This window comes from Podarcis melisellensis (assembly GCF_964234715.1).
Source record: "Podarcis melisellensis genome assembly, chromosome: 14".
Classification (NCBI taxonomy): Eukaryota; Metazoa; Chordata; class Lepidosauria; order Squamata; family Lacertidae; genus Podarcis; species Podarcis melisellensis.
This window is the reverse complement of record NC_138546.1, coordinates 8,163,451-8,176,540: the sequence shown is the minus strand read 5'-3', so window position 1 is coordinate 8,176,540 and position 13,090 is coordinate 8,163,451. Positions and strand designations below refer to the sequence as shown.

General features: G+C 48.4%; 1 protein-coding gene across 3 annotated transcripts in view; it reads right to left on the bottom strand.

Annotated features, from left to right (window-relative positions):
- Positions 1–8,308, bottom strand: part of CIITA (class II major histocompatibility complex transactivator) — a 48,293-nt gene extending 39,985 nt beyond the window's left edge. The window contains exon 1 of one of the 3 annotated variants that reach the window (XM_081889088.1): positions 7,902–8,308. In XM_081889088.1, coding sequence (XP_081745214.1) covers positions 7,902–8,145 — 244 coding nt within the window. In that variant the 5' untranslated portion in view covers positions 8,146–8,308. Of the gene's footprint in view, positions 1–2,801; positions 2,953–3,235; positions 3,491–7,901 lie in introns of those variants that run through there. The other 2 variants (XM_081889090.1, XM_081889089.1) reach the window with 2 other exon arrangements.
- Between the last annotated feature and the right edge of the window lie 4,782 nt (positions 8,309–13,090).

The window sequence follows — 13,090 nt, the reverse complement described above, 5'->3', positions numbered from 1 at the left end:
CCAGATGTGGGGATTACCTCGTTGCCTCCAGCTGGGCCATCACTTACAGCTGCTCCACTACCGGTTGGGTCAGGAGAGGCTGAGGCAGACCCTGGGTCTAGTAACCCACCGATATCTCCCGAGCTGCGGAGACTCAGGTCTGAGAGAAGGAGAGACCTGAGTACTCGCAGGAGGAGTGTTTGCCTTTGAGCGAAACAGGGAGGTGAGTCGCCGGGAGATCAGGACCGGCCGCTACCCCAACAAAGATAAAAGGCTGTCAGACCTCGCCCCAGGTTGCGGGAGCAACATTGCTGTATGCCAGAGAATCCTGTACCTGTCCTTGCCTGGTTTCCTGCCTCGTGTCCTGCCTTGGCCCTGTTGGACTGACTCCTAGTGGAACCTTCAGATTCTGGACCGATCCTGGACAGTGTTTCATGGGTTACCCCTGGGCCCAGCACAGCCCTGGCTGGGGGTGGAGGATGAGGAAGGAGGTGGGGGAAAGCATCTACAGTGGTGGGAAGGCATGTGCGGTGGAGCTGGAAGAAGCGGGCAACAGGGCGGCTCCTGCGGAGAAGGACAAGGGGCGGCAGCAGGGGGCGTCACCACCCCTCGCAGCTGTGGCAGTGCCTTAGGCCAAGCCCAACAGATGGACATAACCTCTCCCCTGGAGCCAGGGATGACAGCTCCGCCGGCCACGCACATGCTCCTTTCCCGCCCGGGGAACCCGCCCCCCACCACAGTGCGGGCTTCCCTCCGTCCAGGCCACCCTAAATTTGGGGGCTCTGGGAGTATCTTTGCACCCCGGCGCCACATATGCTAAAGACGGCCCTGAGTGGAAACCTGTCTTCAAATGCAAAATGAATCCAATTATGTACCTTTCCACCCCAAAGGCTGGACCTCTCCAGTGTAAACTGGGCACCACACACTGAGAAATTGGACTTAGAATCCCCCTTGCATGCTCTTCTTTCCCCCCCCCCTTTTAAAGAAAATTGAATACCTGGGGTTTTGGTGGTTAGTGCTGGACCCCCTGGAATGTGCTCACCCCAATCCCACCCCCACCCCACTGTTTGCTTTCAGCCCATATTGTTGCCCCACTCCCCAAACCCCACAACAGGCAACAAACCCAATCAAACCCAACTTTTCCTTATCAGCAGGGGGCCCGTAGCTCTGAATGCCATTTTGCTGAATCATAAGAGCACCTGAAGCTTTGTTATCGCGGTAAATGACTCATTGGCTCACCGCCAGGAGGGGGAGGAAAAAGGGAAACACAACAAAGGACTGGCCTCCGTTAGTGCAACATCAATAGGCACGATGGTACTCAGATTATTGGTGGGTGCCTTAAGGAAACCCACAAGCACTCTCCAACTCCCCATAAAAAGGTAAAGGAACCCCTGGCCACTAGGTCCAGTCGTGACCAACTCTGGGGTTGCTGCGCTCATCTCTCTTTACTGGCTGAGGGAGCCGGCGTACAGCTTCCAGGTCATGTGGCCAGCATGTGGCGAACCAGAGCAGCGCACGGAAATGCTGTTTACCTTCCTGCTGGAGTGGTACCTATTTATCTACTTGCACTTTGACATGCTTTTGAACTGCTAGGTTGGCAAGAGCAGGGACCAAGCAACAGGAGCTCACCCCGTCGCAGGGATTCGAACCGCTGACCTTCTGATCGGCAAGTCCTAGGCTCTGTGGTTTAACCCACAGCGCCACCCGCATCCCTCTGACTCCCCATATATTTAGCCAAATCATATCCCTACTCACAACCTTTGGGAAACAGGAACTGAGGGTTCCCATAGGTGAAGGGGATAAGCATGGAGCCAGAAATTTGAGGGGAGGGAGCTGAGCTCTAAGTCATCTTGATCCTCACCCTACTCTGAGAAGAACATATCAGAGACACCTGAAAAGCAGCAGGGAGCCTTCCAGATGGATGCTCATTCGGCAACCAGCACTCCCTCCACCCGTGCAAGATTTACACAGTGTTTGCACAACGCCGTTGGCATGAAAACGCCCTCCTGTATTTCCCTTCCTTCTGTTATACTGTACTGGATTTAACCCTTTTCCCCAGGGTGAACCTGATAAGTAGGCCTGGCACCAGCAAGTCAGCCAGGTCAAGGGTCTGGGGGAGGGGCACGGGAGCCCCTTCACCAGCTTGACTCATTTGTGGCGCCCTTCATCCCCCCACTGGGTCTCTGGATGCAAGCAGAGCAGTCAAGAACGCTGCTACCCATCTATAGTTGAAATATGTCTGGGGCCCCAATGGAGGGCACAGAGTGATGCTGCCCCTAGTGGTGGCAGCAGAGGAAACAAGTGGCGCTCACAGCTGCTGAGATCAGACCAAGTCCTGACCTGGCCGGAGGGTGCATGTGTGTGAGTCCCACTGTTGGCATCATGCCAAGCTCCCAAAGGCTGGCGCAGGTCTTGCCAACGAGCTTACCAAAAGAACCCCACCCAGTTGCCAATGCCTCGTTTGCAGTATCTGAGCAACAGGACCACAGTACTGAGCCTCTGCCTGGAGGCCCGAAACAAAGACAAATCTAGAAAACCACATAATAAGGCAACCGTGCCTCTGAGGGCAAAAACCCCCCGGGTGCAAATAAAGAGAGCAATTTCCCGGGTGAGGACAAGAAAGCAAAGTAACAGCTGTTTGGATCTGCTGTGGCTCAAATAGACTTTCCCAGAGGAGGCAACGAGAAACAAACCATGGGAAGCACTGCGTTGCACCCAAAGATTTTCCAGCAGGCAAAGCAGGGAACAGGAGGAGAAAAGGAGGTGATGCTCTCGAGAAAGGAGGCCATGTGGAGAGGATGAGAAAGAGGAAGAAAACTGACCTTGGAGAAGCTGACTGTCAAATGGTCCCATTCCGAAAATCTGCAAGGTGCAGGTTTTACAACTGAGATGCTCAAGAAGCAGCTCAGTCGTGTAACAGAAGAGGAACTAATTAAAGTGATCTCTCTGATCCCTCTCCCTCCCTCTCTCCCCCTCTCTCTCTCTCTGCACAACCCAGAAGTGGGGAGTTTGGGACTGGCCATCACAATACTGGGGAAATCCCGGAAAGGGGACAAAATAGGAAATCCCCTTTTATTCTGGCACCACCGGTCAAGAGCAGGAAGCATCCTCCTCCCTGCTGCACACATTAAATATGCCACCTGTTGCACAACTTTGAAGGCAGCCCCATTTAGTTTCCTAATCTGCCTCGCTGCAAAAGAAATAAACAAACCCACAGTCCTTCCTGCAAGGAGACCTTGCAAAGCTAGAAACTTACCGGACACTGGGAGAGCCCTCTGCTCCGCTCTCCCCCCTCGGATGTCAAGACAGCACACAAAACCTCAGCCTCAGTCCCACCCCAGGAACAAAAAGAGACCACCACATGAGACCTTCTGTTCCCCGTCCATGCAACATGCAGCTCATGAGAGCAGAAGTGAAAGTAGGCAGGAGGGTGCTTTATTTTCACTTTCGGTCCTATTTTGTTGCTTGTGATCCAAATTTATCTTGCCATGCTGTGTTCAGGAAGCCTGCGCTACACTCCCACATTAACTCCAACAGAATGACTAATTATTATTGCTGCATACCACCCCTACCTCCAAGTGATGTAATAATAATAATAATAATAATAATAATAATAATAATAATTATTATTATTATTATTCTTTATGTACCACCCATCTGACTGGTTTTCCCCAGTCACTCTGGGCAGCTTCCAGCAAACTCAAACACCTAATACATCAAACATTAAAAACTTCCTTAAACAGGGCTGCCTTCAGATGTCTTCTAAAAGTCAGAAAGTTCTTTATCTCCTTCTGATGGGAGGGCTTTCTACAAAGCGGGTGCCCTCTGCCTGGTTCTTTGTAACCTCACTTCTCGCAGGGAGGGAACCGCCAGAAGGCCCTTGGAGCTGGACCTCAGTGTCCAGGCTGAATGATAGGGGTGGAGCGCTCCTTCAGGTATACTGGGCCAAGGCAGTTTAGGGCTTTCAAGCTCAGCACCAACACTTTGAATTGTGCTCGGAAATGTACTGGGAGCCAATGTAGGTCTTTCAGGATTGGTGTTATATGGTCCTGGTGGCAGCTCCCAATCACTAGTCTGGCTGCTGCATTCTGGATTAGTTGTAGTTTCCGAGTCAAAGGTAGCCCCACATAGAATGCATTGCAGTAGTCAAAGCAGGGGATAACCAGAGCATGCACCACTCTGGCGAGACAGTGCGCAAGCAGGTAGGGTCTCAGCTTGCATACCAGATGGAGCTGGTAGACAGCCACCTTGGAAGCAGAATTAACCTGCACCTCCATGGACACCTGTGAGTCCAAAATGACTCCCAGGTTGCGCACTTGTTCCTTTAGGGGCACAGTTATCTCATTCAGGACCAGGGAATCTCCCACACCTGCCCGCCAGGGTTCGCGTTTCCATTTGGGAATGAGGCACAGCGGAGCCTGTGATGTCTTTAGGATATTTGGCTTATTTACACATCTATTTGCAACCTGAGCCTACGATGGAGGGTTTCCATAGCATTCTGAACACCGCAATACGGTTTTGTTTCTCCCAAAGCCACAGGCTTTGAATCAAAGCAGAAATCAAACATTGCCCCAGAAACTCAACTCTCTCTCCAGCTTGCTGCTTCACTTCTAAGTCACATTAACCCCTCTAAAATTCCCTATTCTAAACTCTGGCTTTATTTCTTGAGGGAGGGGGCCCCTACCCATTTGCAGTCTTGAATCATGCCCCTTAGTCGTCCTTAACGGCCCATAATTTCTAAGGGACCCTGTATGCAAGTGGTCTCCATGACTCTTTCTGTCGGCCCATATGGGACCAGCGCGAGTGGCCGGGCCTGGTGAACCTTTAATTCCCTACCCCTACAGTTATCATTCGCGGGTTCCCACTTAATTTTATTTTGATTTTAAATGTGATTCGAATTGTATTTTAAACTAATCGTTTGATTTTGTGTTTTTAAGGTATTATATATTTGGTGTTAGCTGCCCTGAGCCTGGTCTCGGCCAGGGTATAAATTATCATCATCATCATCATCATCCTGCCAATCACCCTCAGGCTATCCTGGCTAGTCCAAGAATGAGAAGCTTTGATTCATTTCTAACACTACCTGGTTCCAGAGATGAGAGGGGTCTGGCACCCAGATTAACACCCAAACTCAGAACATTATTTTTATTTTTATCCCGCCAGCATCCTGTTCTCACAGCGGCCAACCAGATGTCTCTTCTAGAAAACTGGCAAGAAGGAGCTGAGCTGAGCACACCCTCCCCTCTTGTGGTTTCTTGAAAGTGGCGCCCGCCCTGTGGAAATAAGCAGCTATTTTATCTTTAAAAGACATCTGAAGGCAGCCCTGTTTAGGGAAGTTTTTAATATTTAATGCGGTATTGTTTTTAACACTCGTTTGGGAGCCACCAGAGTAGCTAGGGAAACCCAGCCAGATGGGCGGGGTATGAATAAATTATTATTATTATTATTATTATTATTATTATTATTATTACAGTGGTACCTCAGGTTACATACGCTTCAGGTTACATACACTTCAGGTTACAGACTCCGCTAACCCAGAAATATTACCATGGGTTAAGAACTTTGCTTCAGGATGAGAACAGAAATTGTGCAGCAGCGGCGCAGTGGCAGCGGGAAGCCCCATTAGCTAAAGTGGTGCTTCAGGTTAAGAACAGTTTCAGGTTAAGAACAGACCTCCAGAACAAATTAAGTTCTTAACCCGAGGTACCACTGTACAGGTATTCAGAAGCATTGCTGCATGCAACTGTGGAGCTGAAGCATAGCCATTATGACTAGTAGCCACCAATAGCCCTCTCCTCCATGAATCGTATTCTCCAGGCTCTGGCCATTGAGGTCCTAATGTCCCCACTGTGGAATGATGTGTGGGCCCAGAATTGACCTCCCCAGTCCTTACGGACTCATTGTTAAAACCATGTTTATGGAAGACAATCTTACTCGGCTACGATGGATCGCCAAAGAAGAAGGTGGTCTAGGACATGGGTGGGCAAACTAAGGCCCGGGGGCTGGATCCGGCCAAATCGCCTTCTCAATCCAGCCTGCAGACGGTCTGGGAATCAGCGTGTTTTTACATGAGTAGAATGTGTCCTTTTATTTAAAATGCATCTCTGGGTTAATTGTGGGGCCTGCCTGGTGTTTTTACATGAATAGAATGTGTCCTTTTATTTAAAATGCATCTCTGGGTTATTTGTGGGGCATAGGAATTTGTTCATTCCCCCCAATATAGTCCGGCCCCCCACAAGGTCTGAGGGACAGTGGACCGGCCCCCTGCTGAAAAGGTTTGCTGACCCCTGGTCTAGGAGCTTCCTCTGGGAGTTATAGCTCAGCTGCCTCAGGCACAACATCTTCCCATCTTCTGCAGCCAGCTCTGAGCCCTGAACCAGATGTGGTTTCATATCTGAGGTCCCTGCAGCACCCAACTCTGTGCCCAGATCACTGCTGGCTAAAGGGGCCGTGCCTGCAAGGGATGGGGAAGTGATCTGATTCAGTTTGGATCCGAAGGCAAACTGCCCCTCATCTTCGCTTTCTGAAACAATACAGGAACCAAAACACAGCCAGTCCCCCGGCATCCGGACTTCTCCAAATGCCGCAGTACCAAACAAGCTCAAAGGAAATGCACGTGATGCTCAGGTAAAATGCGTACAAAACGCATCTATTTGTGAAAAGCGAGAGAAGATTGCTTTGCAAAAATGTGGGCGGTGTAGGCGAAATCTGAACGCAGACTTGTGTGGATCAGGAGGGATCCGTTGATGAATTTCCAAGAGAACTTTAAAAATCAGTAAATTGTAACCTGATGCAGAAATGGAGGGAACTGAATTTAGGATTGGAAAAAAGGAGAAACTGAAGGAAATTGATAGATTCACCCGCCCCTATTGCCTTCTGCATTTGCTCTCCAGGTGCTAAACATTGATGTGCAACCTCAAAGTCCCTGCTCTCTCTTAGGATCATAGAACCCCTATTATGACTCATTGCAATGCAAGACTCACAATGAAATAATCCTGGGCAGATGGCCATCCAACCTCTGTTTAAAAACCTTCAATGGAGGACAGTCCACCAGCTTCCGAAGGAATCCACATTCCACTGTCAAATGGCTTTTATCACCAGGAACTTCTTCCTAATGTTTTTTTCTGCAATCCCCTTTCTTGTCATTTGAATCCATTGGTGCAAACATGCCAACAATCCTACTGTTCAGGACTGGAAAGCTCTGAAGCGCATAGCCCACTATTTGAAGGGGACTTTGCACTACAGACTGAGGTTCACAAGTCAGAAATCTTGAAATCTTTGCAGATTTCAAGTTTTGGAAGTGACACCATGGATGGTACCAGCACTTCTGGACAACCACTGTCTGTTTGACTGGCTGTGCAAAAAGCAGACGACAGTAAGCCCAAGTTCCTGTGAAGCAGAACTCAATGCTCTGTCATTTTCACTCATGGATTGTGAATGGTTGATGCAACTGTTTCAGGACATCAGAGTTTCTGTGAAATATCCTATACAGGTGTATCAAGACAATAGATCCTGTTTGGCTTTGCTGAACTCAGAGAGTTGCAAGCAAAGAACCAAATACTTGCAGATGAAGTTACATTGTGCAAGAGAGTATTCAGAAAGGACTCATTCAAGTGTCCTACATGCCAGGAAATGCAATTCCTGCAGAGTCCTACCCTGTGGAGCAGCCGAAAACAAGCTTGCTCCATCATCCATGTGACGGCCTGTTAAGTATTTGGTCATTTTCCTTTATTGGACTGGGTAGCCCCTAAAATAAAAGGATCCTTTGCTCAGAAATGCCTTTGGAATAGAGGACTGTCCATTGATAAGTAAGACACATAGTCCATCCCATCACTCACAGAACTGAGAACGGATGGACGGCAGAATTTCTGCACTGAAAATGTCGAGCAAGTGTATGATAAAGGAAGAAAAAGCAAACTTACTACTCATGCTTCTAGCTGATGCTGCACCTTGTTGGCTCAATTGCATGGCTGATTTTTCCACCAAGGTCAACGAAATCTTCCTTGCTAGATCCTCTCTGTCCCTTTCATGGAGCAACGTCTGGTAGTATTCCTTGGATATGACTCCTCCTTCCAACATGAGGTCTAAAAGTGCCTGAATCTGGGTGGAAGACGCATCACAGACGATTCCTCTGACCCCTGGCAAGATCTTCCCGAAGAGATCCATGCCGGGGATGTCAACGGTGTGAAGAGGATTTGAGACAGACTCTGGATTATTGACACTTTATTCTGTATGCATGTAAAAGAAAACACGCAAAAAGTTGAAGTGAAAAAGAGTTGTAGCAACAGTTTCTCAGGACTCTTGCAAGTGCATTTCCTCATTTAATTGAAGTTATGGATGTGACTACCAACTAAATCTAACCACAATGTTTTGATTTAATGCTAGCGCAGCAAGAAATATCTTCAAACCATGTGTGGCACCTATGAAGAAGAATTCAGGGTCCATCTGGTTCCCCATCCCGGTCTCACAGTGACCAAGCAGATGCTCATGAGAAGGACCACAGACCAATGGAGGAAAGCTGTTGCAAACAAAACTGCCAATATCTATGGTGTGCTGAAACCACATTTAGGCCACATTCAGAGTCATAGTACCCCCCCCCCAAGAATTATGGGAGCCATAGTTTCTTAAGGGTGCTAAGAGTTATAGGGAGGCCCCATATCCAAGCTACAATTCCACGCATTCCCTGGGAAGAGGGATTGATTCCTAACCACTCTGGGAAGGGAACAGGGGTCTTTCCAAACAACTCTCAGCACTCCCTTAATGGACTACACTTCCAGGAATCTTTGGGGAAGAAGCCATGTGTCACGGTCCGGTTCATGGGCAACCGAAGTCCCGGCTGGGGACGTCAGGACCGGGGGCAAGATGGCGGGGTGGGAGCAGAAACGGAGGTCCAGAAGCTAGGAGTCCAAAAGCCAAGGGTCCGAGGATCAAGAAGCAAGGAGTCACAAAGTCAAGGGTCCGAGGATCAAGAAGCAAGGGGTCAAGGAGCCAAACACAGCAAGGCAGGAAACGTGTTGCTGTGGCAAAGAGCCGAAGGGAAATGCTGACCTTATATCCCTTCCCGGCTCTTGCCACCGGGTGCTGTGAGTTACCAGTTGGCCTCACCTGTGCGGCCATGCCTTGACTCTTCAGAACAAACTTAGGAAGGCCCCAGTCCTGCAAGTCCTACTGGTCACAGGGCCTGGCTCCTGCACACACTCCTGAGACCATGATTGCTTAAAGTGGCATGAAACCAGAAGGGGCGAGTGAGATGTTGTCAGCCTGCTGGACTGGCAGGATTTTGAAGCTTCGAGGCACCAGGGCCAGATATACTGTTAGGTCTATAATGATAGGGTTGCACTCCCTCTGAAGGAGCAGGTATGTATCTTGGAGGTAACATCTGGATTCGCTGCTGTTGCTTGAGGCTCAAGTGACCTCAGTGGTACAGAGTGCCTTCCATCAGCTTTGGCTGGTAACCCAGCTGTGCCCCTACCTGGACAGGGAAAGCCTAACTTCCTCTTCTTCTTCTTCTTCTTCTTCTTCTTCTTCTTCTTCTTCTTCTTCTTCTTCTTCTTCTTCTTCTTCTTCTTCATTATTTCAACCCCACCCATCTGGGAGCAGCTCCCAACAGAATATTAAAAGCACAATAAAACACAAAACATTAGAAGCTTCCCTAAGCAGGGCTGCCTCCAGATGTCTTCTAAAAATTAGATAGTTGCTTATTTCCTTGACATCTGGTGGGAGGGTGTTCCACAGGGCGGGCACCACCACCGAGAAGGCCCTCTGCCTGGTTCCCTGTAACCTCACTTCTCGCAGTGAGGGAACCGCCAGAAGGCCCTCAGAGCTGGACCTCAGTGTCTGGGTTGAATGATGGGGGTGGAGACACACCTTCTACAGAGTCTACCGACCTTTAGGGCTTTAAAGGTCAGCAGCAATACTTTGAATTCTGCTCGAAAACTTCTGCCTATGCTCTGGTACCCTCTAGGATAGATTACTGCAACGTGTTATACATTGGGCTATCTCTGAAGGTGGTTAGGAAGCGTCAACTGGTGCAGAATTCGGCAGCCAGCTTCCTCATGGGGCAAGAAGGTTTGAGCATATTACACCGATTCTGGCCCTACTGGCGGGGTATAAAAAAGGAAATTATTATTATTAATATTATCATCATCATCATTGAATAGGGTGTCCCTATTTTCATCGGAGAAATGTTGGAGGGTATGCATACGATGGCTATGTTTTGGTTCGCATACTGTTTCAGGAGACGCAAATTTAATAGGTTCAGCTTCCAATTCAAAATGACTCCCTCCTCCTTCCTTGCTCAGAGGCAACTTTGACACGGTTAACTTCTTAAGCTTTCTGAAACTGGGAGGTTGCCAGAGATATCTGCCAAAAAGATTTCCTTTCGCCAACTGTAAATTGCCTTCTGTTAGACAATGGGCCTGAGTTCTCAGAAGTCACGTGATTTTTCCACTCTGTTTTCTACAAAACGCTTCCCTCCCAGATCAACAGGTTAGCGCTGACACGGCAACCGCTTGGATAAACATAGAAGACTAGTTTCGGCTTCAGAGGTCAGCGATTAAAATATGTCAAGAGCAAGAAGCCCTGTGGGTAGCTCAGTCGGTAACACACAAGATTCATAATCTAAGAGTTGTGTGTTCAAGCAAAAGATGAGGCAAAACATTCCTGCATTGCAGAGGGTTAGACTAGATGACTCTCGTGGTTCCTTTCAACTCTACAATTCTATGATTGTAAGCGAAAGGATCTTGCAAATAACCAGAAAGCAAAAAGACCTTTTAAAAACCGAAACAACCTAGTGGGCGGAGGCAGCTCAGCTATTATTCCGCCCCTCCCTTAAAGAACAGTGAAGTTATTTTTGTGAAATGTGGGTTTGTATGCATGTGGCCCTTATCCTACGCTTGAGTAACTAACAACCAGATTCTCTGCACAGGGAGACTCATTGGAAAATTGCTGCACTCTGTCCAGCATAGCAGTGAGCCTGATTCAGGAGCAAGCCTGTCTTTCTGAAATTAAATCATCAAGGGCAATGGCTAGTTTTGGATTGGTTTGACTATTTGTTACCTATTTGTCCAGACCTTCCAAGGGTCCCTATTTTCCCGGGACAATCCCAGATTTACAGAAGCTGTCCTGGTTTCTGATTTGATGCCGGAATATCCTGCTTTTTCCAGTATACCTGAAGGAGTGTCTCCACCCGCATCGTTCCGCCCAGACACTGAGGTCCAGCTCCGAGGGCCTTCTGGTGGTTCCCTCACTGTGAGAAGTGGAGCTACAGGGAACCAGGCAGAGGGCCTTCTCGGTGGTGGTGCCCTCCCATCAGATGTCAAGGAGATAAAGAACTATCTGACTTTTAGAAGACATCTGAAGGCAACCTTGTTTAGGGAAGTTTTTAATGTTTGCGGTTTTATTTTGTTTTTAATATTCTGTTGGGAGCCGCCCATGAGTGGCTTGTTAACCCAGCCAGATATTTTTTCCAGGGGTATAAATAATATATTATTATTATTATTATTATTATTATTATTATTATTATTATTAAGCGTTCCTATTTTAATTAGAGAAATGTTGGAGAATAAATATTTGTTTCTTCTTCCTGGTACGCTCTTTTGGGGGCCTGGTGTCAACAAGCAGCATGAATACATCAGCATGAACATATGAACACAGGAAGCCGCCTCAGACTGAGCTGGACTACTGATCCATCCAGCTCAGCATTGTCTACACTGACTGGCAGCATTTCTCCAGGGTTTCAGGCAGCGTGTCTCTCCCATCCCTGCCTGGAGACGCCAGGGATTGAACCTGGAACCTTCTGTGTGCAAGGCAGATGCTCCACCACTGAGCCACGACCCTACCCTTAATGTAATGCAATATAAAATATAGGGGCTCCCACAGATGACCTGTTTATTCAGCATTCATCTTGATTTGCTAGCAGAAAGCTTACATAGTAGGTTTCAAAAAGTGAAAATCCAGACCCAAAAGTGGTTGAGCTTTTTTTTTTTTTTTTTTTTGCAAAATCTTTGAAGAAAATCCACCAAATTCTACACTTCTAACATGGGGTTTCCCCGGACGTGACACTGTTTCCGACGGCCGGATCCCGGCTATGTCCAGGAAATTCTGGATGTTGGGAAACCCTATTATATGGATGCAGGCGGCGCTGTGGTCTAAGCCACTGAGCCTCTAGGGCTTGACGATCAGAAGGTTGGCGGTTTGAATCCCCGCAACAAGGTGAGCTCCCGTTGCTCAGTCCCTGCTCCTGCCAACCTAGCAGTTCAAAAGCACACCAGCGCAAGTAAATAAATAGGTACCACTGCGGAAGGAAGGTAAACGGCATTTCTGTGTGCTCTGGTTTCCGTCATGGTGTCCAGTTGAGCCAGAATTGGTTTAGTCTTGCTGGCCACATGACCCGGAAAGCTGTCTGTGGACAAACGCCGGCTCCCTCAGCCTGAAAGCGAGATGAGCGCTGCAGCCCCGTAGTCGCCTTTGGCTGGACTTAACCGTCCAGGGGTCCTTTACCTTTTACCTTTACCTTTTTACCTTATATGGTGGTTGGACTATGCCCTGCAGATTCACCCATCCCTAACCCTAGGAGCAGAATATCTGATTTCAAGCTCTAGCAAATGTTAAGTTAAGCTCTCTCCCTCCCACACCTTCTCTCACTCTCTCTCTCTTTGAACTTAAGAGACTTTTTGTGCACAGCTCTGCCAGAGACTCACCCTGGGTGTCCCCACTGATGGGGGTGACAAAATGGTGGGCAGCGCACCTGAGCCACGCATCTCTCCTGGGAAAGACATGGTGGCTTGGGCGCACGCAGGCTCCGTGCACAATCCTGCACTATCTCTGCAGCTTTCTTATGGCACCTGGAAGCATAGATTTGATCCAAGGTGGGAAGAGTGCACCCAATTATTCTCTCCGCAATCTTTACAACCCTGGACAGCATTGTTTTTCCCCTGACCGTGCAGCTCCCAAACCACACACACCGACCATAAGTTAATACACTCTCCACAGTACAATGGTAAAATGCCATCAGCAGGTCCTTTGAGAGATTGTTTTTCCGGAGGATTCTCAAAAATATAACCTCTGCTGTGCTCTCTTCATCAGGTCTTTACTGTTTTCTCCCCAGGTT